The 27330-nt window shown below is 45.6% G+C and overlaps 2 protein-coding genes across 2 annotated transcripts; both read left to right on the plus strand.

Moving 5' to 3' along the window:
• The first annotated feature begins 15795 nt into the window (after positions 1-15795).
• On the plus strand, positions 15796-16829 carry LOC148162720 (olfactory receptor 10J4-like). The gene is given in 2 exon segments (XM_088016838.1): positions 15796-15910; positions 15913-16829. Coding segments are annotated over 2 exon segments (954 nt in total). The 5' UTR covers positions 15796-15873.
• Positions 16830-23235: 6406 nt separating this feature from the next.
• Positions 23236-24796, plus strand: LOC114199194 (olfactory receptor 10J1-like). Its single transcript, XM_088016839.1, is given in 3 exon segments — positions 23236-23282; positions 23850-24474; positions 24476-24796. Coding segments are annotated over 3 exon segments (993 nt in total).
• The last annotated feature ends 2534 nt before the right edge of the window (positions 24797-27330 follow it).

Consider the following 27330-nt stretch of genomic DNA (forward strand, 5'->3'; position numbering starts at 1 on the left):
GAAAGAAACTATGGTATATTCAGATAATGGAATATTGGTCAATACTAAAAACAAGATATCAAGCCGTGAAAAGACAGAGGAGAAACATAAATGCATATTATGAAGTGGAAGCAGCGAATCTGTAAGGGCTACGTACTGCATGAATCTGAGTATGTAATATTCCGGAAATGACAAATCTACGGAGACAGTAAAAAGATAGGTGGTGACCGGGGGCCGAGGAGGAGGGAGGGGTGAGCAGGCGGAACACAGAGGGTTTTCAGGGCAGGGACAATACTCTGTACACTGCAGTGGATACGCATCATTTTACATTCATCCAAACCTACACAATGCACAGTACTGAGGGTGAACCCGAGTGTGAACTGTGGACTGTGGGTGATGACATGTTAATGCAGGCTCATCAGTTGTAACAGACATACCACTCCTGAGGCAGATGCGGATAATAAGGCGGGTGTGCCTGTGTGGGAACAAAGGGTATGCGGGCTATTGCTGCAAACCTAAATCAGCTCTAAAAAAAAAAAAAAAAAACCAGTCTTTTAAAAAAAACTGATTACAGTTTTAATATATTATTCAGCTATAACTTTTAGGAATGAGTTGGAGTAAGCTCTAAGTTTTCTTCAGTGGATACTCTCTACCAATTCAAATCAAATTGCCTTCACTCACATGTCCAACTCCACATGTCCAGGACAGAAACTGGGGAAAGATTAATGAGACGAAACAGACACCAGACTCTGGCCACGTCAACAGGGTCACAGGCTTTGGTCTGATTTATAGGGTTCATATGATCCATTCCGGCTAGAGAAAGCCCCGTGAAGCTCAGGCCGTGTGGTGAAGACACACCTCTCTCGCACACAGGATCAACGACGGAGCTCATGGTTGAAAATGCTGTATGACTGGCCAAAGGCAGAAAAGTATGCAGATCAGAATTAAAAGCTTCTAGTGATAGAAGAGGGCAACGGGAAGGTGGAAGGACAAGAGAAACCAAAGTTCAGAAAAGGCCCTTTTCCTTTAATAATCCAGATACCAATGGTGAGGGGAAAAAACTCAAAATTCTTAAGAGCCCACATGCTACTTTTGTGATCTATTAGCATATAATCTCTCCATCACCGGAAAAGCAGAACTAGATGATCACTTTTGGTATCAAATGTTTCTAAATAAAACCATCATTTGTATAGCATTTTCTGTAATTATGATTATTGGTGCCCTTCACTGCAGCACAGCCCCGAGTTGCCGTCCAGCGTCCCTTCCTTTCAGCCTGGAGGACCTCCTTCCGCACTCCTGTAAGGCACGTTTGCCAGCAACAGTTATTCTCAGGGCTTTGATCACCTGGGACTGTGCCTCTTTCACCATCATTTTTGAATGGGAGTTTTACCAAATACAGAATTCTTGATCTCAAGTCCCTGGGCATTCCTCTCTGAAAGCTTCGGGCTGTACTGAAGAGGCAGCTGGCATCCCCCTTCCTATAGACAACCTGGGGCTCCCATTGATTCACATCTCTTCCCCTTCCCCACCCCCCAGCCATGTTTTGTTTGGGTACTTAAACATCTCTTTCAAAACAAAGCTTGCATTTCTCTTTCAACATTTCCTTGGCGATTCGGGGTCTTTTCGGATTCCATACAAATTTTAGGATTGTTTGTTCCAGCACTTTGAAAAATGTCATTGCAATTTTGATCGGGATGGCATTGAAGGTGTAGATTGCTCTGGGTAGCATAGACATTCTGACAATGTTTATTCTTCTGATCCATGAGCATGGAATATTTTTCCATCTTTTTGTGTCTTCTTCAATTTCTTTCATGAGTGTAAACAGATAAAGGGCTGGTATCCAAGATCTATAAAGAACTTCTCAAACTCAACACCCAAAAAACAAATAATCAAGTCAAAAGATGGGCAGAAGATATGAAAAGACACTTCTCTGAAGACATACAAATGGCTAACAGACACATGAAAACATGTTCATCATCATTAGCCATCAGGGAAATTCAAATCAAAACCACATTGAGATACCACCTTACACCAGTCAGAATGGCAAAAATGGACCGGGACAGAAACAACAAATGTTGGAGAGGTTGTGGAGAAAGGAGAACCCTCTTACACTGTTGGTGAGAATGCAAGTTGGTCCAGCCACTTTGGAAAACAGTGTGGAGGTTCCTCAAAAATTTAAAAATAGAGCTACCCTATGACCCAGCAATTGCTCTCCTGGGTATTTACCCCAAAGACACAGATGTAGTGAATAAAAGGGCCATATGCACCCCAATGTTCACAGCAGCAATGTCCACAATAGCCAAACTGTGGAAAGAGCTGAGATGCCCTTCAACAGACGAATGGATAAAGAAGATGTGGTCCATATACACAATGGAATATTACTCAGCCGTCAGAAAGGATGAATACCCAACTTTTGCATCCACATGGATGGGACTGGAGGAGATGATGCTAAGTGAAATAAGTCAAGCAGAGAAAGTCAATTATCATATGGTTTCACCTATCTGTGGACCATAAGGAATAGCAGGGAGGACATTAGGAGAAGGAAGGGAAAAATGAAGGGAGGGAAATCGGAGGGGGAGACGGACCATGAGAGACGATGGACTCTGAGAAACAAACAGGGTTCTAGAGGGGAGGGGGGAGGGGGGATGGGTTAGCCCGGTGATGGGTATTAAGGAGGGCACGTACTGCAGGGAGCCCTGGGTGTTATACAAAAACAATGGATCGTGGATCACCACATCAAAAACTAATGATGTACTGTAGTGACTAACATCATAAAATTTAAAAAGAACATAAAAATAAATTTTAAAAAAAGCTTGCAAAAAACAAACAAACATTGATAATGTTTTCTTTTCCCCCAGCCATTTAAATGTGTTATCCCATTGACTGTGGACTCCACTGTCCCACAAGCCAGCTGTTAATTTTATTTCAGTTCCCTTATGTGTGAGGAGTCATTTATTTCTTGCTGATTTCACGATTTTTCTTTGTCTTTATCTGTCAGCAGCTTGTACTGTTTCTACATGTGGCTGTCTTTGTGTTTCCCTTTTCCTGGAGCGGGGGTGGGGGGTGGGGGAGTTTCTTGGATGCATAGATTAATGTTTCTCATCACCATTTGGGAGGGAGATTGGCCGCAGCAGACAATGAAGGAGGAAGATACAACCAAGTGTCTTTGGAGAAGGCAATGTATGTTGGATTTCCAGCTTCATCTCTGGCTCTCCTCTGCGCCTTCTCTCCTGAACCGCCCTGTCTCTCCAGATGGGGTCCAGACTACTGGATTTATTGAGGCGGCAATGGCATGCCAGTGTGGCAAGGCGGTTCTACCCTGTCACGCTGGACGGGTACACCTGGAACCTCCCCTCCCTTCCAAAGACAGACGCTGTTTTTCTAGGAACAATGAGCTTACTATAGGGGCATTAAAGTGTACCTGTGTCTTGCTCCCAGCTCTTCTAGCATTCACGGAACTGAATCACACATGCCAACATAAAAGTACCCCGCCTCTACCCTTCTTCCACTAATGACCCTGCTTCTATCTAAGAAATTTAAAGTTTTTTCTTTCTTTTTAACTCATTTTATCACAGATACTCTTTCTCAGTTGGTTGCTCCTACTCTGACTGACTCTACAAATTGAAATGACAAAGGACTGACATCTGGGTTTTCTACATTCTTTCCTGAAGTGCTTCTACTGAGCACCTTAGTTTCTCCCATTCATCCCACCTTCCAGTGGTTTTTGAATAGGTAATACACAACCCTGTACAAAAACTAAAACAGGTTCTAGTTAAATATTAGTCTGCCTTCAACCTCCTTCCTCTTTTGTTTTTTTATTTTATTTTATTTTCTCCTTCCTCTTTTAGAATGCTGACTATATCACCAAAATAACCTGTTGATAAACAAAGCTGAGTTCACTCCTATTTTGATACAGGAGTATGACCTTGACACAGTATTAGTATCTACTAGAGGGGAGTGAAAGGCTCTTCGCGATGGTTTCGCGTGAGGTATATAATCAGTTTTTCAACGCAGGAGCTTAATTAGGACTGGGTGAGTACTATGATATAGTACTTCAGGATTTGTGGGCTCAACAAAGCGAAAGTTTTGAGGTAAGGGTTTCTAGTGCCTTAGAGAGTTAACAGTTATTTGATGCTATTAAAAAGCTGAAGAGTTTGACAGTCACTGACCTGAATTTTTTTTTGTGAAGGTTCGTAAGAACAATGAAGTTCACAACTTTTGTCTCCCCGGGCAAGGATTGTTTGGAATAGTAACGCCACGCTGAGGAAGAATAGTAAAGTCGTACTAGTGAAAACAAATGAATAGCAGAGCCATGTTAATACAGTCAGTAAGCATGCACCCTCCTTTCCCCCTCCACCCCATGTCCAGGAAAGACATAGTAGGTAATTATGCAGATATGCCTTCAAATACGGGCTAAGACACAAGCATACACGTGTGCATCTACACGTTCATACTTTTCCTACTACATTTATTAATATCTTGGGTGCCCTTCCAGAGAGTAAAGATTCGTCTGAATTTTTTTAATGATGATATAATTTTCCATTTTATAGATAGGTCATTATTAACTCAACTTATGGCTCACAGGTTTTTTTTCCAGCTGTTACCGTATAATATAAACAATTCTATAATAGACAACTATAAACATGTCATTTCATACTTAAGTGAACACAAGAAAGTGAAATGCAAAGTCAAGGGCTAGGAGCATACTAAACTTTGATAGAGTGTCACATTTCTCTCTGTACAATTTCTTACCGAGTGATGTCTCACAAAGGAGGTGTCAGGATGCAATTTGCTGTCATTAGGTCTCAAAGAGGAAAGAGAGTGTAGTGAGAGGCAGGAAGGCTCTGCGGGTGAAAGCTTCGATCTGGAGCCACACTGCCTGGGACTGAATCCTCTTTCCTTCTAGCGATGTCCCCACAGGGAAGTCACTTCTGTCTGTTTATCTCTGAAGTGGGCTTAATGACAGCAACCTCTTCTAAGTTGTGAGGATCAAAGTAGTTAATATATGCAGAGTGTTTGGAAAACCTAGTAAATGCTATCTAAGTAAACTAAGTACATATAAGGCTTGAGGCTCCCCACCACTACAGACACTAAATACCCGGTGCTTAACCAGGAAGACTGCCAATGATTTTAGAGTGGGGACTGGAAGCTAAAGATAAAAGGCAATATTCACAGGAAGCTTGTACGAATACAATCCATTCTATAACTTATTCAATGTGGCTATGCATTCAACCTGTCTTTCTCTGTGAGATCAGCAATAAAATTCACAATTAATCTTAAGGGGAGAGGAATCCCCCAAAAGAGCATTTATTTGTTCAAACATTTTCTAGTCCCCTACCATGTGATAGGATCTATGGATGCAATGGCTAGTCCATACTAGTTTCTCAACAAACGTTTATTGAATGAATAATGGATTAGAGTCTCTGATGTTAAGGAACTGGAAACACCATTAAGGGAGAAAAATAAATGGGAATGATGGGCAGAATGATGGGTACTATGATGGGGATGAGTACAGGATGCTATAGAAGCATAAGACAAGAGCACTTAACTCAGACCGAGGGTCAAAACGCACTAGAGAAGAGGGTATCCAAACCAGTAAGGGAAAGGTGACCCATGCATGGGTCACAGGGGGGCATCTGGTTAGAGGAATCAGCATTTAGCAAGATTTAGATGAAGCAGCAAGAGAATCACTAGAGGTCAGTGGTTAAGGAAAGGTTCCAGAGCCAGAAGGTACTACCACTGAAAGTTATTTCACCTTGGGCAAGGTCCAATCGTCTCCATAACACACTGTCCTCACCTATACGATGGGTAACTTTAGTACTTTATCTCTGAATACCGTAAGGCTCAAATAGGTTAAAGCATAAGCCATTAAGCAAAATGACTGACACAGTAAGATCTCAAAAAATGTCGGCCACGGTTATCATCACTGTTAGGGATGATCATGTCACATTTAGGAAATGAGGAGTGGTTCTGAATGGGTCTAGGGCCATGTGGTTTGTAGCAGCTTTAAGGAGGCTGAGTCCTTGGGGCCTCCTGTAAGGAAGAGAAACCCAGCTGAGACTTTGGGGTTGAACGGTGCCTCAGTGTGTGGGATTTTCCAAAATACGAAGATTGAATTTGAACCAAAGATGTCATTATGCACTTTCTGCTACTGTGAGAGCTGAATGAGCCTGCATTAACTCTGTTCACGCCATTCCTAATAGACTGACATGAGTCAGTCGGAGTCGCTGCCTTATCAGGATCCCCGCACGCAGGAGCCCCTGCCACTGTCCCAAGGGCATTTCCCAGCTCTTCTCTGGTGGCGTGGATGGGGGGGTCCCCCACAGGCATGAAAGAGAACCAAGGGTGTGTGAGGGGTCTTTTATTTGTACTGCTCCCTGATGAAACCCAGTTCTGTATTTTTTTTTTTAATCTTTCAGGCCTATATACTTAGAAATTGCCCACAGTGGTTTCAAGTCCTACTTTCTTTTAAATTAATAGCTCAGAGGACTTTATGCTTTAATCACACTCTCTGCTCTCCTTTTAAATGTATTATTTTACATTTCCTCACTCCTTCTTCCGGCCAGCTGCAAAGAAATTCCTGCCATTTATTTTCATTGACTTCTTACCTTCATGTCTTTGAGTACATACATTTCTATTAAGATAGATAACCATTTATCTCGACCTTTATTACCTGCCTCTAATCTAAACATAATAAAGATTCTCTGTTCTTTTAATGGTTCAAATATTAGAGAGCCTTTCCAAATTTTAAAACCCAAAATAGATGATTGTTTTTATTTATATAGCAAATGGTTCACCTAGCTTCTTAAGAATACATCCCCCATGTAAAAGCCACACTCCTTTTCCCTCAGAGGTGAGGCTCCGTCGTCGGCACTTCATTCCAGAAGCCAACATTCACCAACACCTGTCATCACAAACATCTTCCTCCTTCCCTTCTGGATGCCACTGTATCTCTCCGGCACTCAGGGCAGGCAAGGGTACTGCACGTTAAAGCTGACTCGGGTTCCCCAGGCTCAGAGTTCCACTTTTCTCATGCAACTCATCGCATGTTCAAGTATTTCCTGGCGCTCTTTCTGTTCCTGTTCCAGAGCTCAAAGAGCCAGTGCCCATGTCAACACTATGGCTATAAGGAACGATGTCTTTTGTCTCAGACCCAACAGTCTGTGCCCTCTGCCTGCCTCCACAACAGGGTGTCAGGATAACTTGCCAGCTTGCAACTAAGGTAAATCTCAGACCCTTCATAGTTCTTGACAGGGCCTTTATTCCCGTTTTCTTAATTCTCTAGATATGGCTCTTCCAGAATACGCACAGTGGGTGTTCTGTAGAGAGATAGCTGCCCCCCTGTGTTCACCACTGCATTACTGACAACGGCCAAGACATCGAAACAACCTGAGTATCCATCAACAGATGAATGGATAGAGAGGATGTGGGAGACTACAGGTGTGCATGCACATACACACGCACACACTCACATTACCCAACCATAAAAAAGGAGGCAATGCTGACCTTTGCAACAACATGAATGACCCAGAGAACATTACAGTAAGTGAAATAAGCCAAACACAGAAAAAGAAACACTGTATGATCTCACTTATATGTGGAATTTAAAAACACTAAGATGACAGGAGCAGAGTAGAGTGGTAGTTGTCAGGGGCTGGGGGAGCTGGGCAGATGTTGGTCAAAAGATACAAACCTTTAGTTATAAAATAAATAAGTTCGAGGGATCGATTATGCAGCATGGTGACTACAGCAAATAATTCTGTACCATATACCTGAAATTTGCTAGGAGAGGTCTTAGGTGTTCTCACCACACACACACACACACACACACACACACACACACACACACACACACACGGTGGTGGGTGTGTTAACTAGCTTGATTGTGGTAATCCTTTGACAAGGGATATATCAAATCATCACATTGTATACCTTAGACATATATAGTTTCTATTTGTTAATTTTACTTTAATAAAGCTGGGGGTCGGGGTGGGGGAGAGAATGCTGGTGAAGGAGCCCTAGAGCAGTCCCACAAAGCCCCAAGCCAGACTGAAGCTGGAGGAAAGAGGACGGCAAAGCAGTGGTCTTAAGACAAAAAGAAGCTACTCAGCAAGCTAGACAGAGATGGATGGACGTCCATCCATCCATCCAGACAGAAATGACTACATATGTTTGACCATGTATAACTAGTTTTGGGGAAATGTTTTGCTGTTCGGGTAAAAAAAAAAAAAATGAAATTGAATTGTAGATACTTCAAAACTGACAAGAGGGTCCAATTACTAAAATTTAGTGAGAAAACAAAAGTTGCACTGGAAGAGACAGACTTACGGTATGCTACGTGGCTCAATAATATTTGCATATTATAAGGACGTATGTTCTCAAAACAGATTTAATTTTTAGTGGGAGGGGACGACAAGAGGAGAAGTACGTGGGTACATTTGTGTTCATGTGTAATAGTGTTGTGAGCGAGCTGGGGAGGCAAGAGAGGACGCCCAAGATCTGGGAACTAAGAAATATCATTATAGGCATTTTACATAAAATAGAAGCAGCAGAAATATGGAGGTGAATACCCTGAGAAGGAGACAGAAGAGCTGACTTCGAAGAGGCAAGAATCATGGGTGGATAGAGAACTGTTTTAATGATAAAGTGCCATTTTGTATTTTTAATTCCGCATTTGGATTATTTATAAAAACTAAATTCAATTGTAAAAATTCAGTTTGACCTTTGGATGACTAGAAATGGTGTATATATAACCAGAAAATGAATCAGTCAAACAAAAGCCTGGCGAAGAAACAAACAGAGTAAGAAATCATAGTAAATGGAAAATAGAGGATGACAGTAATACCCAGCCATATCTCTAATTATAAAAGATGTGAGGGGATTAAGTTAATCAATTGAAACAAAAAGGCTCTCAGACTGAATTTTAATAATCTGACACTACACTATTAAAATAAAATGACACAGGTTGAAAATGAAGAGGCTGAAACGGAGTCCAGGAACACGCTGACAAAAAAAGTTGATGTACCACTGGCTTCAGACAGAACCGTATACCAAGTGAAAACCAGTAAAGGACCTAGACTATCGATAAGCAAAATAGTTCGCCAGGAAATTATTCCATTCATGAATTTATAAGGTCCTAACAGCCTTGCTTCACTTTATATTATGCAAAAATTGGTAAAACTACTGGAAGAAATTTAATAAACAATCACAGGAGATAGTCACACAGTTCTCTCAGAAACTAATAAAACAATCAATGGGTCAATGGAGCTAAAAAGGGCAGAAGAACAATTAACAAGCCTGATCTAAAAGCCTAACCTTCTTACCGAGAATGGTCACTATTCTGACCCCAAAGGACGCCTCAACAAATTGTGAAATATTGGTATTATATAATTTTCATTGACCACAATGTCTTAAGAAATCAAGCCCCTTCCTAAAAAAGTAGTCAAACCCTTGATTACTCCCCCTCACAGATGGGAATATTTACTTCATAAACACTTACATGCCAGCCATTATTCTAAGCACCTTCAAATATTTACTCATTCAGTCTTTGTAACAGCTGTTTGAGGAAGTACTATCATCCCCCACATCTTACAAATGAGGCAATGGAGACAAGGAGAGAAGGAACAACCCCCCCAAAGGGGGATGGAGAGATAGAAACCCAGCCCCGTGACTCCAGGATCTGAGATCTTGACTCTTGCCTCACGCTTATTCTGTTCACAAACATCTAAGTAAACAGAGTTAAAGAAGACATAAAAGCAAATTTTTTTTTGAATACACAGTACTACAACTTAAAACAGAAGCACTACATGTCAAAATAAATGAGGAACATCCAGAGCAGTTCTCAGAAATTTATAGCTTTATATATTTACTGTAAGAGGGACGATAAATAAAAAATTCTAATCCAAAAAGCTTGGAAAAGAACAAAATAAACCCAAAGGAAGCAAAAACAAATAACGAAGGAGAATTTAAAATACCGAAGTAAACATGAAACAACAGAAATATTGTTTTTTTAAATTTTATTTTGTTATGTTAGTCACCACACATTACATCATTAGTTTTTGATGTAGTGTTCCACGATTCATGGTTTGCATATAACACCCAGTGCTCCATTCAATACGTGCCCTCCTTAATACCCATCACTGGGTGAACCCATCCCTCTGCCCCCCTCCCCTCTAAAACCCTCAGTTTTTTTCTCAGAGCCCACAGTCTCTCATGGTTCATCTTCCCCTCCGATTTCCCCCCCTTCATTCTTCCCTTCCTACTACCTTTTTTTTTTGTTTTGTTTTTTAACATACAATGTATTATTTGTTTCAGGGGTACAGGTCTGTGATTCAGCAGTCTTACACAATTCACAGCGCTCACCATAGCACATACCCTCCCCAATGTCTATCACCCAGCCACCCCATCCCTCCCACCCCCACCACTCCAGCAACCCTCAGTTTGTTTCCTGAGATTAAGAATTCCTCATATCCGTGAGATCATATGATACTTGTCTTTCTCTGATTGACTTATTTCGCTTGGCATAATACCCTCTAGTTCCATCCACATCCGTTGCAAATGGCAAGATCTCCTTCCTTTTGATGGCTGCATAATATTCCATTACGTATATATACCACCTCTTCTTGATCCATTCATCTGTCGATGGACGTCTTGGCTCTTTCCATAGTTTGGCTATTGTGGACATTGCGGCTATAAACGTCGGGGTGCACGTACCCCTTCGGATCACATTTGTATCTTTGGGGTAAATACCCAGTAGTGCAATTGCTGGGTCATACGGTAGCTCTATTTTCGACTTTTTGAGGAACCTCCATACTGTTTTCCAGAGCGGCTGCACCGGCTTGCATTCCCACCAACAGTGTAGGAGGGTTCCCCCAGAAATGTTATTTTTTAAAATTTGGAATTTGTGGAAAGATCAATTTCAAACAACTTTCAACAATGAAGATAAATCATACAGACAAAGCAAAATCAGGAGAAAAGGCCACAAGGGCAGGTACACACAACTATAAAAACATACCTGGAACAATTTTAAATATTTGAAAAAGTATATAAAATGGGCAAACTCATAGGAAGATATAAATTACCATAATTATACCAAGAATAAAAAATTTAGTAGAATAATAACTCTACAAAAATGGAAAAGCAGTGCAAAAAAAAAAAATCTACCCTTTCAGAAAAACAAACAAGAAAAGATACCAGGTTCAGAGCTTACAGAAGGCGTGAAATTTCCTCAGCATATAAAAACATTGCTAATTGCAAACGTTTGGTACCAAAATAGGCAAAGAAGAGAAAAATATTTAAGAGATAATTATTGGCAAATAATGGGTAGGTGAAAAAATAGCTAACTGAATCCAACAGGGGATATTGGTCTTGGTCTTTTGACTAAGAGTTTTCCTTAAAAAATGTATGCGTCAACATTAGAAAAAAATCTATTAATGTAATTCACCACCCTAACCAATTAAAGAGTGAAAAGCATACAATTGTATGCATGGATATAGAAAAGGAAGCAGCTGGAAATTTAGTAGCCTACTCGTGATAAACTTGCAGACAGACGGGGAATAGAAGGGAACCTCCTTTGTCTGATAGAGGGCATCTGTCAGGGATGTACAGCAAACATCCCCTTTCATGGGGACCAAAGCATGAGAAGCACTTTAAAGATCTGAGAGAGAGAGAGAGAGAGAGAGAGAGAGAGAGAATGCACGAGCAAGCGCAGGAGCATGAGAGGGAGGGGCAGAGGCAGAGAGAGAATCTCAAGCAGACTCCCAGCAGAGTGCAGAGCCTGATGTGGGGCTCAATCTCAGGACTCTGAGATCACAACCTGAGCCAAAACCAAGAGTGGGATGCTTAACCAACGGAGCCACCCTGGTGCCCCATGAGAAGCATTTCAATTAAAATTTGAAAAAAGGGAAAATGCCCCCCAAACAGCTAGCATTCGATACTGTATTATAGCTCATCACTGGATGCAACAAGAGATATAAAAAGTCAGAACGGAAAAGACAAAACTGCCAAAATAGACAGATGATGTAATCAATGTATTTTCTCCCTTCGCAGAAAAAAACCGCCATCCACTTCAGATTTTTCACAGTCTTTTCACATCTAAACTCATCTTATGTCAGATAAACATACACTAAGAATCCTACATTTTCTAAAAATGCACTCATTTTCCAGTTCATTATTTCAATATATCAGGGTTTCCTTTTCTTTCTCGTGGGTTTCAAATCCCTTGTATTTCTAATTCCAAAGAGCTGCATAAATATTTGAGTGGATCTACTGGAAAACCTGCAAAGGAGGGACACGGACAATTAACTGATTATTTTCAGGTCTTGGTAAAACCTACTGCCCCCCCTAAGCTTTCCCGTAGGTGCCCTGCAGACGGTTTCCATGGTCCAACAAGGCTGCACCCTGGGCCCCCCAGCAGTGGTAAATACTCTGCATACGACTCTCTCTCCGCTGAGGGGCTCCCTGGTCTTAATGGCTTCTGAGGCCAAGTGGTTCCAGGTTCTCTCAAGTCAACGCTTTGGGGCCATGAGAGATTAATAAACTGCCCTTCTTTCAAGTACCCACGCCTCAGTCTGCTGGTTCTTAGAAAGGGAGCCTCTCCTACTTTGACACGTGTCTAAGAGAAAGGCATAAAGCAGGCACCAGAACTAGGAAACGCCCAGGAGCCAAAGTCCCAGGGAAGCTGGTGGATCTGGGGTCTGATCTGCCTTCAACCTGTGGGAAGGCCTGTCTGGGGCTCACAGCGCGAAAAGCAAATAAGGCTGGGTCTGCTGTCGGCACAAATGTGGGGAGAGTTGTAGGAGAGGCAGGAATGACTGCAGGCAGGCCTCCCCTTGCATCACCTTCCCCAGGACGAGGTCCTCCGCTTTCCCTGGCCGTCCGCAGTGATGCTCTGGAGGGAGGCGTGCAAAGTAGGGCTGCTCGCACGCGGTACAGATGCCGCCGCCCCGGTGTCTGCTCTGTTCCCTGCACCAGGCACGTGGGCTGTGCTCCGTGAGTACTTGTTGACAGCATCTAGGAGTGAGTGAGTCACAGTTCCAGAACATTCGAATTGGAAGGGGCCGCGGAGACCCGAGTGTGAGTGGCTTGCCTAATAAAGCCGCACCCTTAAACACCGCTGGGTCCTGAGGCAAGGGCTCCTCTCCATCTACTGAGCAGAGCAGGACTGCGCCCTGATGCAAAGGCTTCGCTCCTGTGGGAAACCCCAGTCTGCCTACACACACACACTCTGTGGGATTGGGCCGATGAGCCCCCCGTCTAATGAGATCCCCAGACATCAGGAGATTTGGATCTTGCTGCTATGGCTGTCTTGGGGATAGTCACTGTGGCACTGGGGAGAGAGACCCCAGAGTCCAGGAACATCGTCCTCCCTCACAGCCTACAATCCACACTTAACGGGGCAGGGCTATGGAAGGCACTGGAGAGCCTGGTGCTGCTTTTGGCTTTTCCTACATGGGGCCAATCAGGAGAGGAATTAACTGACAGAGCCTGGTGGGTTCTCAGACCGCCTCCTGGGCCTCCCTTCAGAAGGTTCTGTGGACCTGCGCCTGCCCCGGCTGAGCGGGAGCACTAGCTGCCGTGGGTCTACGCTCTCAAGCCTTACTCTGAAGCCGGCCTGGGGAGAGCTAAGTCGCCCCCCATGACTCAGTAAAGCAGGGATTATTGTCTCCCTGGGTGGGGGCTTCACCGTCGCTGCTCCATTGCCACGGATGCCACTGTTTCTCTTTCTTTTGTCCTGGGAATTCTGTCAAGTGGAAACATGAATGTACAGCCATGCTATCAAACTTCGGGAATAAAAAGCATTATAAATACAAAAAAAAAAAAAAAAAATCACTCAAAGGGTTATCCAGACGTTAGCCTAAGAAAATCTCAGGCAGAACTTTCAGAGGGCTTAGTTGGTCCATTTAGCCCAAAATACAGCATTCAGGGCATCACACAGGGTGAGCCAGGGGAACTGGGAACGTGCTGTCCAGCGCTCATCCTCTACCACGCTCCTGGTATACGGGCCTGGCCGTGAGCCACGGAACCTCGGACTCTGATGGAGTGAACCTGATCATCCCCTGCACACCAGAAAAGGCCTATTTCCTGAATGTAGAAGTCCCCACCATTTCCTGCCCCCGATACCAACCTGGGGCCAGGCGCACACATCAGGGTTTCATGAGTGCAGGGGCCCACGCAGGGGGTCCGGGACGCGGGGATGCCTGCAGAATCACTGCACTGGGAATGGCTCACCAGCCCAGCCCACACCCACACCCTCCTTCGTCCTGGGGACCCGCTCCCCTTCTGGCATGTTTCCTGCCCAGCCACCTCCTCCTCCTGCTGCCTCCAAAAGCTAGAAAAGCACCCTTGAACCTGCAAGCTGCTGTATACATTCTAGCTGAAGACCAGCCACCTTCTAACCTTGAGCCAGGCTTGGGAGAGGAGAAGTGAGGATAAAAACAATGATCTATGACGTTCATATCTTGACATCTATGCTCATCTTTACCAGTAGTGACCATCTATTGACGGCCTTCTGTACACCGGACCCTCTGCCAAATGCCTTCCAGCCATCTTGTCATGTAATTCTTCCATCAGCCCTCTGTCGTGGAGATCGGTACTGCCTTCACCTTACATGGGGAGACACTAAAGCCTGAAGGGACAAATGTTTCTAAGGTCACACATGAAGTAGGTGGAGCTGGGGTTTGTTCATGGGGTGTCTGGACCCCAGACCAGCCCCAGCTCCATCCAAATTTCGGAATCTAGAACTGGACAGGAGGTGGGAAGTGGGGACTGGGTTCCTAAGTCGACGATTAGGGAAATCAATGACAAGAACCATCCATGAACATGAGAAAGAGCATATGTGTTGGGGGAGGGGGTGTCTGACATACGAGAACCCAGTAGGGAGTGGGGAAGGGGAGGTTGGGTGAAGGGGCAGAAATTTAATGTACTGTTGGTCTCCTATGTATCAAGAACTATGCTTGGCTTTTTACACATAGTAATTCAGATGATCTCCATAGTAACATTGTGAGAATATATTATTCTATTTTATAGATGAGCAAAGGCAGACAAATGAAGTGAGCAAAGAAAAGCATCCCTCCACTTACACTGGGGTTAAAGCCAGAGACTTCTAAAAACTTAAATATTTTGTTCTTTTTATCAATATTTTCTTATAGTTACTGGTACTTCAAACTTTTAGGATGTTTCAGATGCTTTACTGCGTTTAGAGACTAGAAAACAAGCAGAAATGACCCTCCGCACAGAAGGGGACAAGGGTGTTGAAACCAGTGGTATCTGGGGAACATAGGAAGGAAGTCAAGGAATAGGCTCTGGATCACAGACTGTCCCGGGTCCTCACACAAGACTCTTATCAAGGCAAAAAGCAGTGTCTCCTCACTGCCTCTTCTAGACATTGGATTTTGAACTTGAACCATGAGGAAGGCAATGCTCTGTGCCGTGAGCAGAGCTGGAGCTGACCTCCTCCCTCCCAGAAGCGTGCCTCCAACCGCAATCTGTCCCTGGCTTGAATTCTGGCCTACGTGTGTCCCTTCACAACTGGCTCTGGCAGGTGCTGCCAGACTAAAGCAGGTAAGCTGGGGTGGACATCCAACACTGTGCACTAGAGCCTTCTCTGCTCTGCATCTATTCCAGCCAAGCACGTGAGGTGCTTCTACCACTCTCTATACATATTTACTCTCTTCCCCAACCCCCTGCATCGGCCCCCAGTGCCAGGTCCCTGAGAACCTTGGGAAGTCCTGGAGAACCCGGCCAGTGTCTGAAAACAGAGAGCTTCGGAAACCTGGAGCAACACCCATTTTGAGTCCCTGCACATGGCCAGTGAGGACCCTGGACCAGCCTCCTGTTTCCAGCCTGGATATTCAAACTTCCCGCTTCGTCTCTTTCAGACCCAGATTCTCCTTGATGCCAAGACCCAACTTCACTGCTGTGACAGCGTTCACCTTTTTGGGCGGCAGCACGGACTCATTCTCTCTGTGGTCTTTCTGGTCTTGTACCTGTTGACCCTGGCGAGCAATGCCATCATCTTGATGGCTATCCACCTCAACCGTCAGCTTCACACACCCAGGTACTTCTTCCTGAGTGTCCTGTCCATTTCTGAGACCTGTCACACCATGGCCATCATCCCCCAGATGCTGTCCAGTCTCCTGAGCCCCCAACAAGCCATCTCCATTCCAGACTGTGCCACTCAGCTCTTCTTCTATCTCACCTTCGGCATCAACAACTGCTTCCTGCTCACGGCCATGGGGTACGACCGCTATGTGGCCATCTGCAACCCCCTACGGTACTCGGTCATCATGGGCAAAAAGACCTATATACAGTTGGCAGGTGGATCCTGGAGCATTGGCCTGAGCACAGCCATCATTCAGGTGTCTTCTGTGTTCAGCCTGCCCTTCTGTGATGCCAACACCAACTCCCACTTCTTCTGTGACATCCGGCCCCTAATGAAGTTGCCCTGTGCTGATACCACCATCAAAGAATTTATTACTTTGCTCATCAGTCTGTGCATCCTTGCTCTGCCCATGGTGCTGAGTTTCATCTCCTACGTCCTGACTGTCTCCACCATCCTCAAGATGGCATCCGCTGAGGGCCGAAAAAAGGCTTTTGCTACCTGCGCCTCCCACCTCAACATGGTCATTGTCCACTATGGCTGCACCTCCTTCATCTACCTCAAACCCAAATCCCCAAATTCCCTGCAGGACAGACTCATCTCCGTGACCTACACAGTCATCACCCCCCTACTGAACCCTGTTGGATACAGCCTGAGGAGCAAAGAGGTCAAGGATGCCTTGCTCAGAGCTTTAGGCAAAAAGCCTCTCTCTCAGGTGCTGGCAGTCTCCATAAAACTAACAGTTTGCTGAAGGGGTGCAGTGAGGGAGGCTCTCAGCTAAGAGGCACCAGGTACCTGGTCTAGGCAGCAACTGGAGAGGGGAGGGATAGGGTAAAACAAGGAAGGAAAAGAATAAGAGATGGAGGGGTACCCTAAGACCAATAGATGGGCTTACCAGGCTTGATGAAAACCAAGTAAGAGAAAGACTATTCAGGAGCTGTACTATCAGGTTAGACCTTGTTCCTTTTACCCTTGGCATAAGGGACAGTGAGCTAGTAGTGAGGATGAGAAAAATATATAGTATCTATCACAGGAATTTATGGACTCCGAACCTGGCCTCAGCATGAAAACCAGAAGCACTGAAATAACAGGTTCTCCATTATTTACACATAACACTTTCTAGGCTATATTTCATATGACAATAAAAAAAATTCACTCCATTCATTTACCGTGAGCCTGCTCCTACCCGTGTGGACCCTAGACAGCGATGTCAGACACAGGCTCTGATTGCCAGTTGACAAACTGGTTGAGAAGCATAAAGCAAAAACCGTAAAAGTCGCTTCCTGGATATTGAGGATTGCAGAAGAGCCCCCATTTTTCACATCCCATCCCCCCTCGTCCCTGGACATCTGGGTGATTTAAGGAACTCCGGCTGCTCTGCCCAGGTCTCCTCCGTGGGCTGGCACCCCCACTCCGACCGACACAGATGCAGGAGTGCCCACTGCTCCTAGCCGCCCCCCAGCCCCATTCTGGACAATCGCCACAGGCTGAAAGGAGGCTTTCTCAGGAGGGACCCGTACCCCACTCCCACCCAGGAGGTACAAAAAGCCACCCACCATGCCTCAAGGTGAGACTAACTCTAGAGTGTTCCATCAGATCAGGCTGCAGGGAGACTATGACTGAGACGACGTCCTGGCTGAGCTCTACCCCGTCCCGCCTGCTTCCCTCACCCCATTTTCTGAGTGTACACCCTCCGTCTCCCACACGGGGGCAGGGGCAGGTTCTGCGTCAGGTCACCTGACCTATGTCAGGGGCGCCCCTATCTATCGGGCAATCACTCCGGGTCCACTGCTTGGGCGGTGTCTCTGTTTCTGATGCACCTAGAACAGTGCTTGGCACAGAGCAGCTGCTCAGTAGTTATGACAAAAAGGAAGAAAAGGTGAGAAAGATGACAGCTATGAGCAGCTAAAATACAACTGGCATCAGCAGACAGCTCTCTTCTCCCTCTTTTCTTTTTGTTACTAGATGACTTTCAGGTTGTTTGGCCCCACTTGTGACAGCCCTTTTGGTACATTTACTGACTGCATCCTACACAGCCAGCATTAATTTAAGCACTTTATTCATTTAATCCTATTAATCTAGGAGGTAAATATCTTATTAAACTTATTTTACAGGTGAGAAACCTAAAGCCTGAAAAGAAAGTAAATTCCTCAAGGTCATAGATCTAGTATGTGGAACCTAATCAGGACCTGAAAACAGGCAATCCAGCCCCAGAGTCTATAGCTGCATTGTGGGCTCATGCTGATTATTTTAACCAGCTCTTCTCCTTTAAAATAATTGTAGAAGGAGCTCCATACATTGTGGATTTACACATAGCTCAAATCCTGCTAGAACATCCTTGGGTCTTGGAAATCAGTCTGGAAGTTCAGAAATTACATAATGTAGTATGCTTTTCCCTTGAAAACCTTGGTGCATCCTTTCCCCACTCAGCACAGCCCTAAAGATACAGAGAGTATAAAGTGGGCCAAAGACCACTGGAGGGTGATGGGTTGATAGGGCTCATGCCCATCAGATTACTAACCCAGTACCCGTCTACTTCTCCACCCTCATGACCCAAGGTAGGAGATACTTATGCAGTAACATTACAGGCGGAGCATCTATAGACTACATAGATGGAGGCTTTGGGGCCAGAGAGGTACATGTCCCAATCCTAGGCCCACCATTATAAGCATGTGTTCTAGGAAAGTGACTTAACCTAGCCGGCCTTCCTTTTCTATCTGTGCACTGGGGCCAGCAAAATCAACCTTCCAAGGTTATTGGGAGGACATGAAAATCTTATGGGCATAACATTTCCTGGCTCATGGGAAGCAGCTGAGCTGTTAGCACCCCCTCCACTTCCCAACCCCACCACTCACTGCTCTCTAGGTCACCCTAATATGGACATGCAGCCAGCTTTGACAACTGAGGTCTCATTCACAGAATGAGCTCCCTCTTCCTGGGAGGGACTTTGCAATGGGCCCTCCCCACCCACCTCCCATCTTCCCCTACTCAGTAGTCTCTGATCCCATAGTTCAGCACACAAAACCTATTCTCCCAGGTTCTTGCAAGATTCACTTCCTGGCTATACCTGCCATGTGTTAATAAACCACTTCCCTTCCCTCTCAGTTCCTACCCCAGACTCCCTTCCCCTGTGTTCTGCCCACTTGCTGGCCTGTCTACCACTTCTCCTGGTGTCATCCCCACTTTTCTCCTGGTTGCCTTGAGTCACTGCAAGAGTTCCAGGATTCAGAGGTGCAGTCTTCAGATGGAGGCTGAATACACACTAACAAGAACATGTACAATTCCTTTTGTGCCATAATCCATTTGAAAGCACCCATTACTAAATTCATAGAAAAAAAATTCTGAAAAAGAGAACCATCCATAGAGACATTCAGTACAACTATATTGTTTTGACTATTATAAAGCTGGAGATCCACAAATATTTTAAAATTAAAAAGGAGTTTTCACATGTACAAAACTAGAGACCCCAGCTCTGGATGAGAAGGATAAGGCTGGGGTGTGAGATGAGACATAACTTCACCGCTATGGACTGAATCAGGTCCCCCAAATTCATAATGTTGAAGTCCCATCCCCACTGTGATGGTATTTGGAGATGGAGCCTTTGGGAATTAGGTTCAGATAAGGTCATGAGGGTGGGGTCACGATGGAACTGGGGCCCCTTAACAAGAGACAGCAGAGTTCTCACTCTCTCCATCATATGAAGACAGAGAGAGACCACCATCTGCAATCCAGAAAGCAAGCCCTCACCAGGAACTGAGCCTTCTGGCACCTTAATCTAGGATTCTCAGGCTCCAAAACTGTAAGGCATAACCGTCTGGTGGTTAACCACCCAGTCTATGGTTATTTTGTTAAGCAGCCCAGGTATGACATTCAGGAACAATGTTGACCTCAGCTAAATCTGTGGTGAGCCCTTCTCAGGGTTCTGAAACCCCCGTGACAATTCTAGTGCATCATTAGTAGGTCTAGACCAAATTAATCCTAAACTAATGTGAATGGCATGAAGGAGCCATGGTAAGAGCTACCAGAATCTGGCCCCCAAACAATGTGGTCTGCAGAGCTGAGGGAGTTTACAGCAGGTGTTCCTGGCTGTCCCCCAGCTTTGTCTCTGTAGCTACCCCACATGCTCATTTCTGTCTCGTGCCAAAGTCCAGTGAGTTTACTGTCGACAGTGGAGTGTCTTCCTCATAGCCTCTCATCTGTGAAATGGGAATACTGCAGACTTCAGAGGTCATTTGAAGGACAGAGGCAAACATGTGTTAAAATGGTCAATAAGTATTAGTTGATTCTGAAGCTCAACCTCTTGTTTTCACCAGGCACCACATTTTTATACCACGTACCCAAGTGCCCCACATCCAAACTCTTCTTAATTTGTCCCAAAGCAAAGGCATCATGAAGCATTGAGCTATTTTATTCAACTTTCCTCCCTCCCTGTTGGGTTCCCATAGCCACCAATCACACCCATGGCTGACCATTCACAGCGGTCACTTTGGTCAACTTATCCGTTCCAATAGGAAGCGATGCTTATTTGCATGTCAGGGAGTTGGCACGAATGAACCTGAGGACAGCAGCTTATGAAATGATTGGTCCTCTCCTCTCCCTTGATCCACACACTCAGTTATAAGGCCTACCGATTCACCTCAAATGTCTCTCGTGTCTGTCCCTCCTCCCTGGACCACTGCCACCCTTCTAGATCAATTGCAATTGATCTCTGGTCTGACTGTGCCATCGCCACCCTCGCTCATCTGTCGGCCTCTTCTCATCAGCCCCAAGCCCCCCTCTCACAGCTGCCCCATTGATTCCGCAGGGAAGCAAAGTCGGCAGACGGGCAGGAGGAAGGGGCAGAGCAGCGGGTGGTAAAAGCTAGCGGTCCTTAAGGGCCAGTTACTATGGGGCTTTGAAACCCCTGAGCAGAAGGAATCAGTTAAATCACTTGAGAGGCCCTTAAAAGTGGTAAAATCTGAATACCTTAAGACCTTCTGTAGCCTGGTCTTTAGCCACAGAATCTTCTCTGTGATCAGCCGGAGTCTAATCCAGGACCATCACCTCCCTGTCCCACTTACATGCGGTATTCACTGCAGTTTACTATCATTGTCTGTCACCTAAACTACGGGAGCTTCTCAAAGGCTGAAGCAGCATGGCCTCCATTCCCCACTTCCCAGCAACCAGCCTGGGGCTGGGCCGTGCTTGGCACTTGAAGAATGAACGGACACAGATAAGGACACACGTTAAAGGAAGCACATGCTAATAAGCAAGGGATAAGTTAGCTCATAAGAAGTCTTAGGGGAAAGTAAATTTGGCGTTGGGTCTCAACAGACTAGAAGTTTGCCAAATGGAGAAAGAGATTCATTCTGGGCATTCAGCGCTCATCTCTTTCCTGACCTCAAGAGGGTCTGAGGGTCCTCAGATCCAAAGAGTCTGACTTCCACTTCCAAAGACCAGGGAGCAGAAAGGCAGCATGGACGACCCTCCTCAGAGCCACAGCAATGGTGGTCTACTTTTATTCCAAAGGAGAAAGCCAGATTCTTAAACTGAGCAGGGACCTAAGCTTCCCGACACGCAAATTGATAGGGCTCCAAGCTTGAATTTCCTGTGTCTATCAACCGTGGATTTCCAAGGCACATCTGTGCTGAGAGAGTCTAACAAGTAAAATTCAACCAAATAAATCAGCTTTGTCTAATGCTGTGTTTTACTTGAAGCAAAAACTCACCCCCAAGTTCCCAAACTGCTACTCCTGGGACTGGATAAGTGAGCCCCTCACATAATGAGGCCCCCAGGTGCCTACTGTCTGCATCCTCCCAGCCTTGGGGGGGGGGGCTCTTGGGATATCTTCAGGGCATGAGCCTGGGGAGCCCCACTGGCTGCTCCTGGGAGAGCATCTTCTCTGGCTGTGAAGGCTTCACACAGAGGTGCCATCAGTGACACCCGCAACACCCCAGCCACCCCCATTCCTGCTAGAGAGCGTGCATCCGCCGCTGCTCAGCCTCCGCCTGTGACGGGCCCTCCCTCCCGGTCACTCTGCTCGTCCCTGCACCTGCTCACTGGGGCCGCCTCCAGCCTGGCGCTCCTGGTGTGACTCAGCACTAGGCAGACAGATGTAAGTACTCTTCAGAAGAGAAAATGAAAAGGGGCTTATTGCCCATGGGTTGGCTTTAATTTATTGTACTTTAATAGCTCTTATCACCATCTCCGTAAGTAAGGTTGTGCTCACTCTTCTTTCCCTTGACTTCCGTGGAAGAATTACAGGCCCCCAAGGGTGGAGGATGCTAGCCAGGTCATAGCAGCCATCCTACTACCTCACGACAGACAGACATCAGCCAGCTCAGAGGTCACTCTAGCCCAGGGGTCCTCAGGAGAAATCCTACTTGGTATCTGGAACAGGACAATTCTTCATCAGGTGGGACTGTCATATAGATGGCAGGACACTAAGTGTCATTAGTGGTTGGCCGCACCCATGTTCATCATTAGAACACTCAGGAGCTGTGACCCAGGAGTCATGCCTCCCCATGGCTGGACCACTGCCTAGTGTCTGCCCAGAGGCCTCACAGAAGACCAGTGTCTTTAGCCACATATTTTGACGTCAAATGATTTTCTCTCTTCGGAGATTTCTTCCATTGCAGCTTTACTCTTAGTGTTTTTAGTGTAAATGATTAACAGCTGGTAGCCAACATCTTCTAAGTAAATTTTTATAAACTTGGAGGTCTCCATGCCTAACCTTCATCACTGACGTGGTTTACTTTATGTGAACAGTCTTTCTGGACATGCATAAGCAAATCAGAATATAATTTAAGTACCCTACAGGAACTTACTGCCTAACGGGATAAAAATGTGAAATATTACACAAACTGGACTGAGCCCCATCCTTCAACACAATGATGTATCTTTAGTCTCCGTTCTTCATATTCAGCGTCTGCTTTAGCTTTAGCTGAGAGGTGCGAATTTGCTGCATCTTCCTTGGCACAACTGTTTACCTCTGCAGAGAAGGTGCACGCCTACTAAGTTGTATCAGCTATAAATTTGCCTCTGAGTTTAGGGAAGGCAGAGCTGAAGCAGAGTTTACCATGTAACATGAGCCAGGGCCGCAAACCATCAGCAGCCTTCCATGAGTGGGTAGAGGATGGTGGTCGGTTAAGACCTGCCTCTTCCTCCTTGAAAACAAGATGAACCTGAGTCTGCTTTGCCTCTACTTCCTAAAGGATCAGCAAAGGTATGACTCAGTCTTGAAAGGGGGAAAAAAAAAAAGTCTCCAGTCAATCCTTAAATTGTTTCCAATTCTCTAGTTTATCCATAATCCCGAGCTGGTAAGATAGGCAGATGCGGAAGGGATAAAGTTGCAGGGCGTTTGTGCGAGGACAGGGCAGCCCTGGTGGGGAGACAACCTTCCATGTATGTGTTAGAACATCACGGCACAACAGGCATTGATGTACCGATGCCTGCCTCAGTCCCTGAGGAACGGGGAAAGATTTAAATAAGAGGAGAAAAGGAGGAAGGGCATTCCAGATGTCAAGGAGGAAAAGTAGGGTGAAGGGGGAATGTGTGTATTTATGCTGTGGGAATATGACCAAAAATAAATAAATAAGGAATCCGGGATGCATAGGAAATTGTGGTAGATGGCCACAGAGTAAAAGTATTTTAAATAAACCCAGAGTTAAACTCTAATGCACTGAGAAATGTATCCCCAGGTTTGCAGCTGAGAACTAATTTCAATCAATTTGAGTAATGTGCTTCAACAGCCTTGCTGAAATTATGCACCTTCTGTTCTTCCACATTTCAGGTTTAGGAGCCGCTCAGTGGAGAGAGAGAACCGTACTCTCATCACGGAATTTATTTTCCGGGGTTTCTCCAGCTTCCGTGAGCACCAGCTCACCCTTTTTGCCCTGTTCCTGGCTCTGTACGCCTTCACCCTGGCAGGCAATGTCATCATCGTGACCATTATCCAAACTGACCGCCACCTCCACACGCCCATGTACTTCTTCCTGAGCCTGCTGTCTGCTTCAGAGACCATGTACACACTGGTCATTCTCCCAAGGATGCTCTCCAGTCTCATGGGTATGAACCAATCCATCTCATGGGAAGGCCGTGCCACACAGATGTTCTTTTTTGTAACCTTTGGCATCACTAACTGCTTCCTGCTCACGGCAATGGGCTACGACCGCTCTGTGGCCATCTGCAACCCCCTGAGATACTCAGTTATTATGAACAAGAGAGTGTGTGTCCAGCTGGTGGGGGGCGCCTGCAGCATTGGGCTGATTGTAGCTACGATGCAAGTGACATCTGTGTTCAGGTTACCTTTCTGTGCTACAAAGGTGGCCCACTTCTTCTGTGACATCTGACCTGTGATGAAGCTCTCTTGCATTGATACCACAGTCCATGAGATCCTGACTGTGATCATCAGTAGTGCTGGTGCTCGTTGTTCCCTTGGGGCTGGTCTTCATCTCCTACGTCCTCATCGTCTCCACCATCCTCAAGATCAGCTCTGCCCAGGGCCGGAAGAAGGCCTTCGCCACCTGTGCCTCCCACCTCACGGTGGTCATGGTCCACTATGGCTGTGCCTCCATTGCCTACCTCAAGCCCAAGTCCAAGAACACCAGGGATCAGGATCAGCTGATCTCGGTGGCCTACACCATCATCACCCCCCTGCTGAACCCTGTGGTGTGCACCCTGAGGAACAAGGAGGTCAAGGATGCTCTGCCCCGGGCCACTGGCAGAAAGCCTTCCTGACAAGATGGGAAACATTCTCCTGCGGCTCTTAGCATCTACTCTCAGCAGGATTAGGAGTAGAGCCATGCGCCCTTGACTCCCAAAGACCTGCCCCACAAGGAGGCAGAAGAACAGCACCAGCATCCAACTGTGAGTCTGAAAACTTTAAAGCCCCTGAACAAAGCATTAACCCTGGTTTTGCGGGTAAATAGACAAACTAGAACAGGAATTGCCTGGAGAGAGAACAGGTCAGGAGATAGTGTGGGCCCAGGGTTTTTCATTGACTTTTTGGTTTCTAATGAAGACAATAGAGTGGAAAAAGCGGAATCCACGGTATGCGTTTTTCCCTACAATTCCTTCCTACTTAAGAACATGAGGATTTCTCAAACTGGACCCTATTAGAATCTGTTCACACATGATATGTCAAGTAATAAGTGACTGTAAGGATAGGGAGAGTGGTCTCTGGATGGGATAGCAAGGGAAAGTAGATTTCCTCCCTTGGCTGCTTTAATTTATCCTAGTTTCTAGCGAAACAGCTTATTAAAGATGGTGATTGACTACAGACAGTTTAATTAGAGATCCTTGCAATTCCAGATCTTGTCAGTCTTAAGGGCGCAAAGATCCTCCTAGGTCAGTTCAGCTGTTGTTAATTCAGACAGCGTGTAATGGGTAATAGCAATGAAGGGGCCGTGTCCTGCATTCTGGGGAAGACTGATGAAAAAAACCCCACTTGCCTGGCTTCAAGAAGCTCAAACTCTAATGGCAGAGACAAACATTTAAAAGTATGGTTCCAACTTTTTTGTAATAAGTTGTATTATACAAAAGATGGCAGGGGGATGGGAGGAGGGGAAGGAGAGAATGTGTTGGAGATGTCAGGGACGTCTCGGAGACGGGGACCTGCAACGTGAACTGGCTTTAGAACCTTTGTAAGAGTGCCTGATGAACGATTTGTTGGAGAAGAAGAATCCCAAAGAGAACAATATATTCACAGGACCAGAAGGGTAGGCTGGGGTCAGACTGTGAGGGCTTTGTGCACCAAACTAAGAAATTTTAGCTTTAACTTTTAAAAACAATGGAAATCACCCAAGATTCAGGAAAACTAGGATTCAGTATAGGAGGCCTCCGTGTGAATCGTTGGCATCCTTGTCCTTACAAGCCTCAGCTCCGCTGAGATGTGTAAGAAGTTTTATGGATCTCCAGGCTCTAAGCCAGGAAAATTGGGGGAAGTGGGATATGACTAGAGTATTTGGAGGTAATACACAGAAATAACTATGTACGTGTGATGAAGCTGAATCAGACAATCAGAGCATGGAGCAGAGGCTGATCAAGGAGTATCATACAGATTTAGAGTTTAAGGCTCAAGTGAGTACCCAGGGAAGGAAAACAAGGGCCCGCTGTTGAGTCAATGACTAGGCTAGACCTCAGACATGGGGCACCATGGCTCCAGGACACACCTTCCACCAGAATTCAAGGGTGGGCACATTACTCAGAAAAGCCTTCAAAAGACCATACAGAAACCTGTACAGCACATGTATCTGCCCTCAAGACCCCAACAGAACTACCAGGCCTCTCTCAGGATTAAGAGAAGCAATGACAAAAATCAAACTCTATGTAAGGTTCTCTAGACTCTACAGTGGTTCCAAGTAATTAGGAGAAGTCCTGAACTGACAAAGGAAAGAACAGAATGATTAAAAGCAACGCCATGCAGGCAAAGGGCTTGCCAGTCATTCAACCACCACTCACGGAGTCGTTGCTCTATGCCACATACTGTGCTAGACGTGGGACAGGTCAACAGAAGCCCTGCACTTGCCCGAAGGAGGGAGCTCCCAGCCTTGCAGGGCAAATGGATTTATGCAGAACTCACCACAGTGTAATATAATGGAGAAACAAACAAAATGTGCTTAATATTTAATGACAAACATTGAAGCCTTGGGATATTATTTTGTGATCTACATAAAGTTCTATCTCCTTGGGCAGAGGAAAGAGCCCAGCCTGCAGCAGTTCAGCGGAGTAAATGTGTGTTGTCCGGGCACTAGGCTTTTGTTGAGAATGTGTGGGGCTGTCTCTGGGGGCCAACGGCTGCGCAGCTCCGGCCTGGCCTCACTCAGAATACCTGATCACCGTGGACTTCTGGCACGTGGATCACCCAGGTTTTTTCAGAAATCTTGTCTAAAAGGAACAGCTTCACAATGAGACATCATGAAGTCGGAAGTTTCAACAGCCCTTCCCACCTCATGGAGGAACTGGCCACAGAACTTTCTCTGACCTACTCAATGGTCCCAACACTCACAGAATATTTGGCTGCATTCACCACCCAAGAGGAACCCTTCTGGTTCTCTGGGATTCTTGGTCACGGTTCACACTCCGTATCGTGCTGTAGCAAACACCTCTTCCATAAGAAGGTCTCTTGCAATCAGACCTTTTCCCAACCATTATTCTCACTGGGTTCTTAGGACAACCCTAGGAAGGAGGCAGGGATGAGGCTCTCTGCTGTACAAATAAGGCTAAATTTGAAAAAGGGGTGAAAACAGAACTTGAGTTTGTACCAGCTGGCA

Source organism: Eumetopias jubatus, unplaced genomic scaffold, assembly GCF_037043125.1.
Source record: "Eumetopias jubatus isolate StellerSeaLion01/CBP00866 unplaced genomic scaffold, mEumJub1_p1.0 scaffold_12, whole genome shotgun sequence".
Taxonomy (NCBI): Eukaryota; Metazoa; Chordata; class Mammalia; order Carnivora; family Otariidae; genus Eumetopias; species Eumetopias jubatus.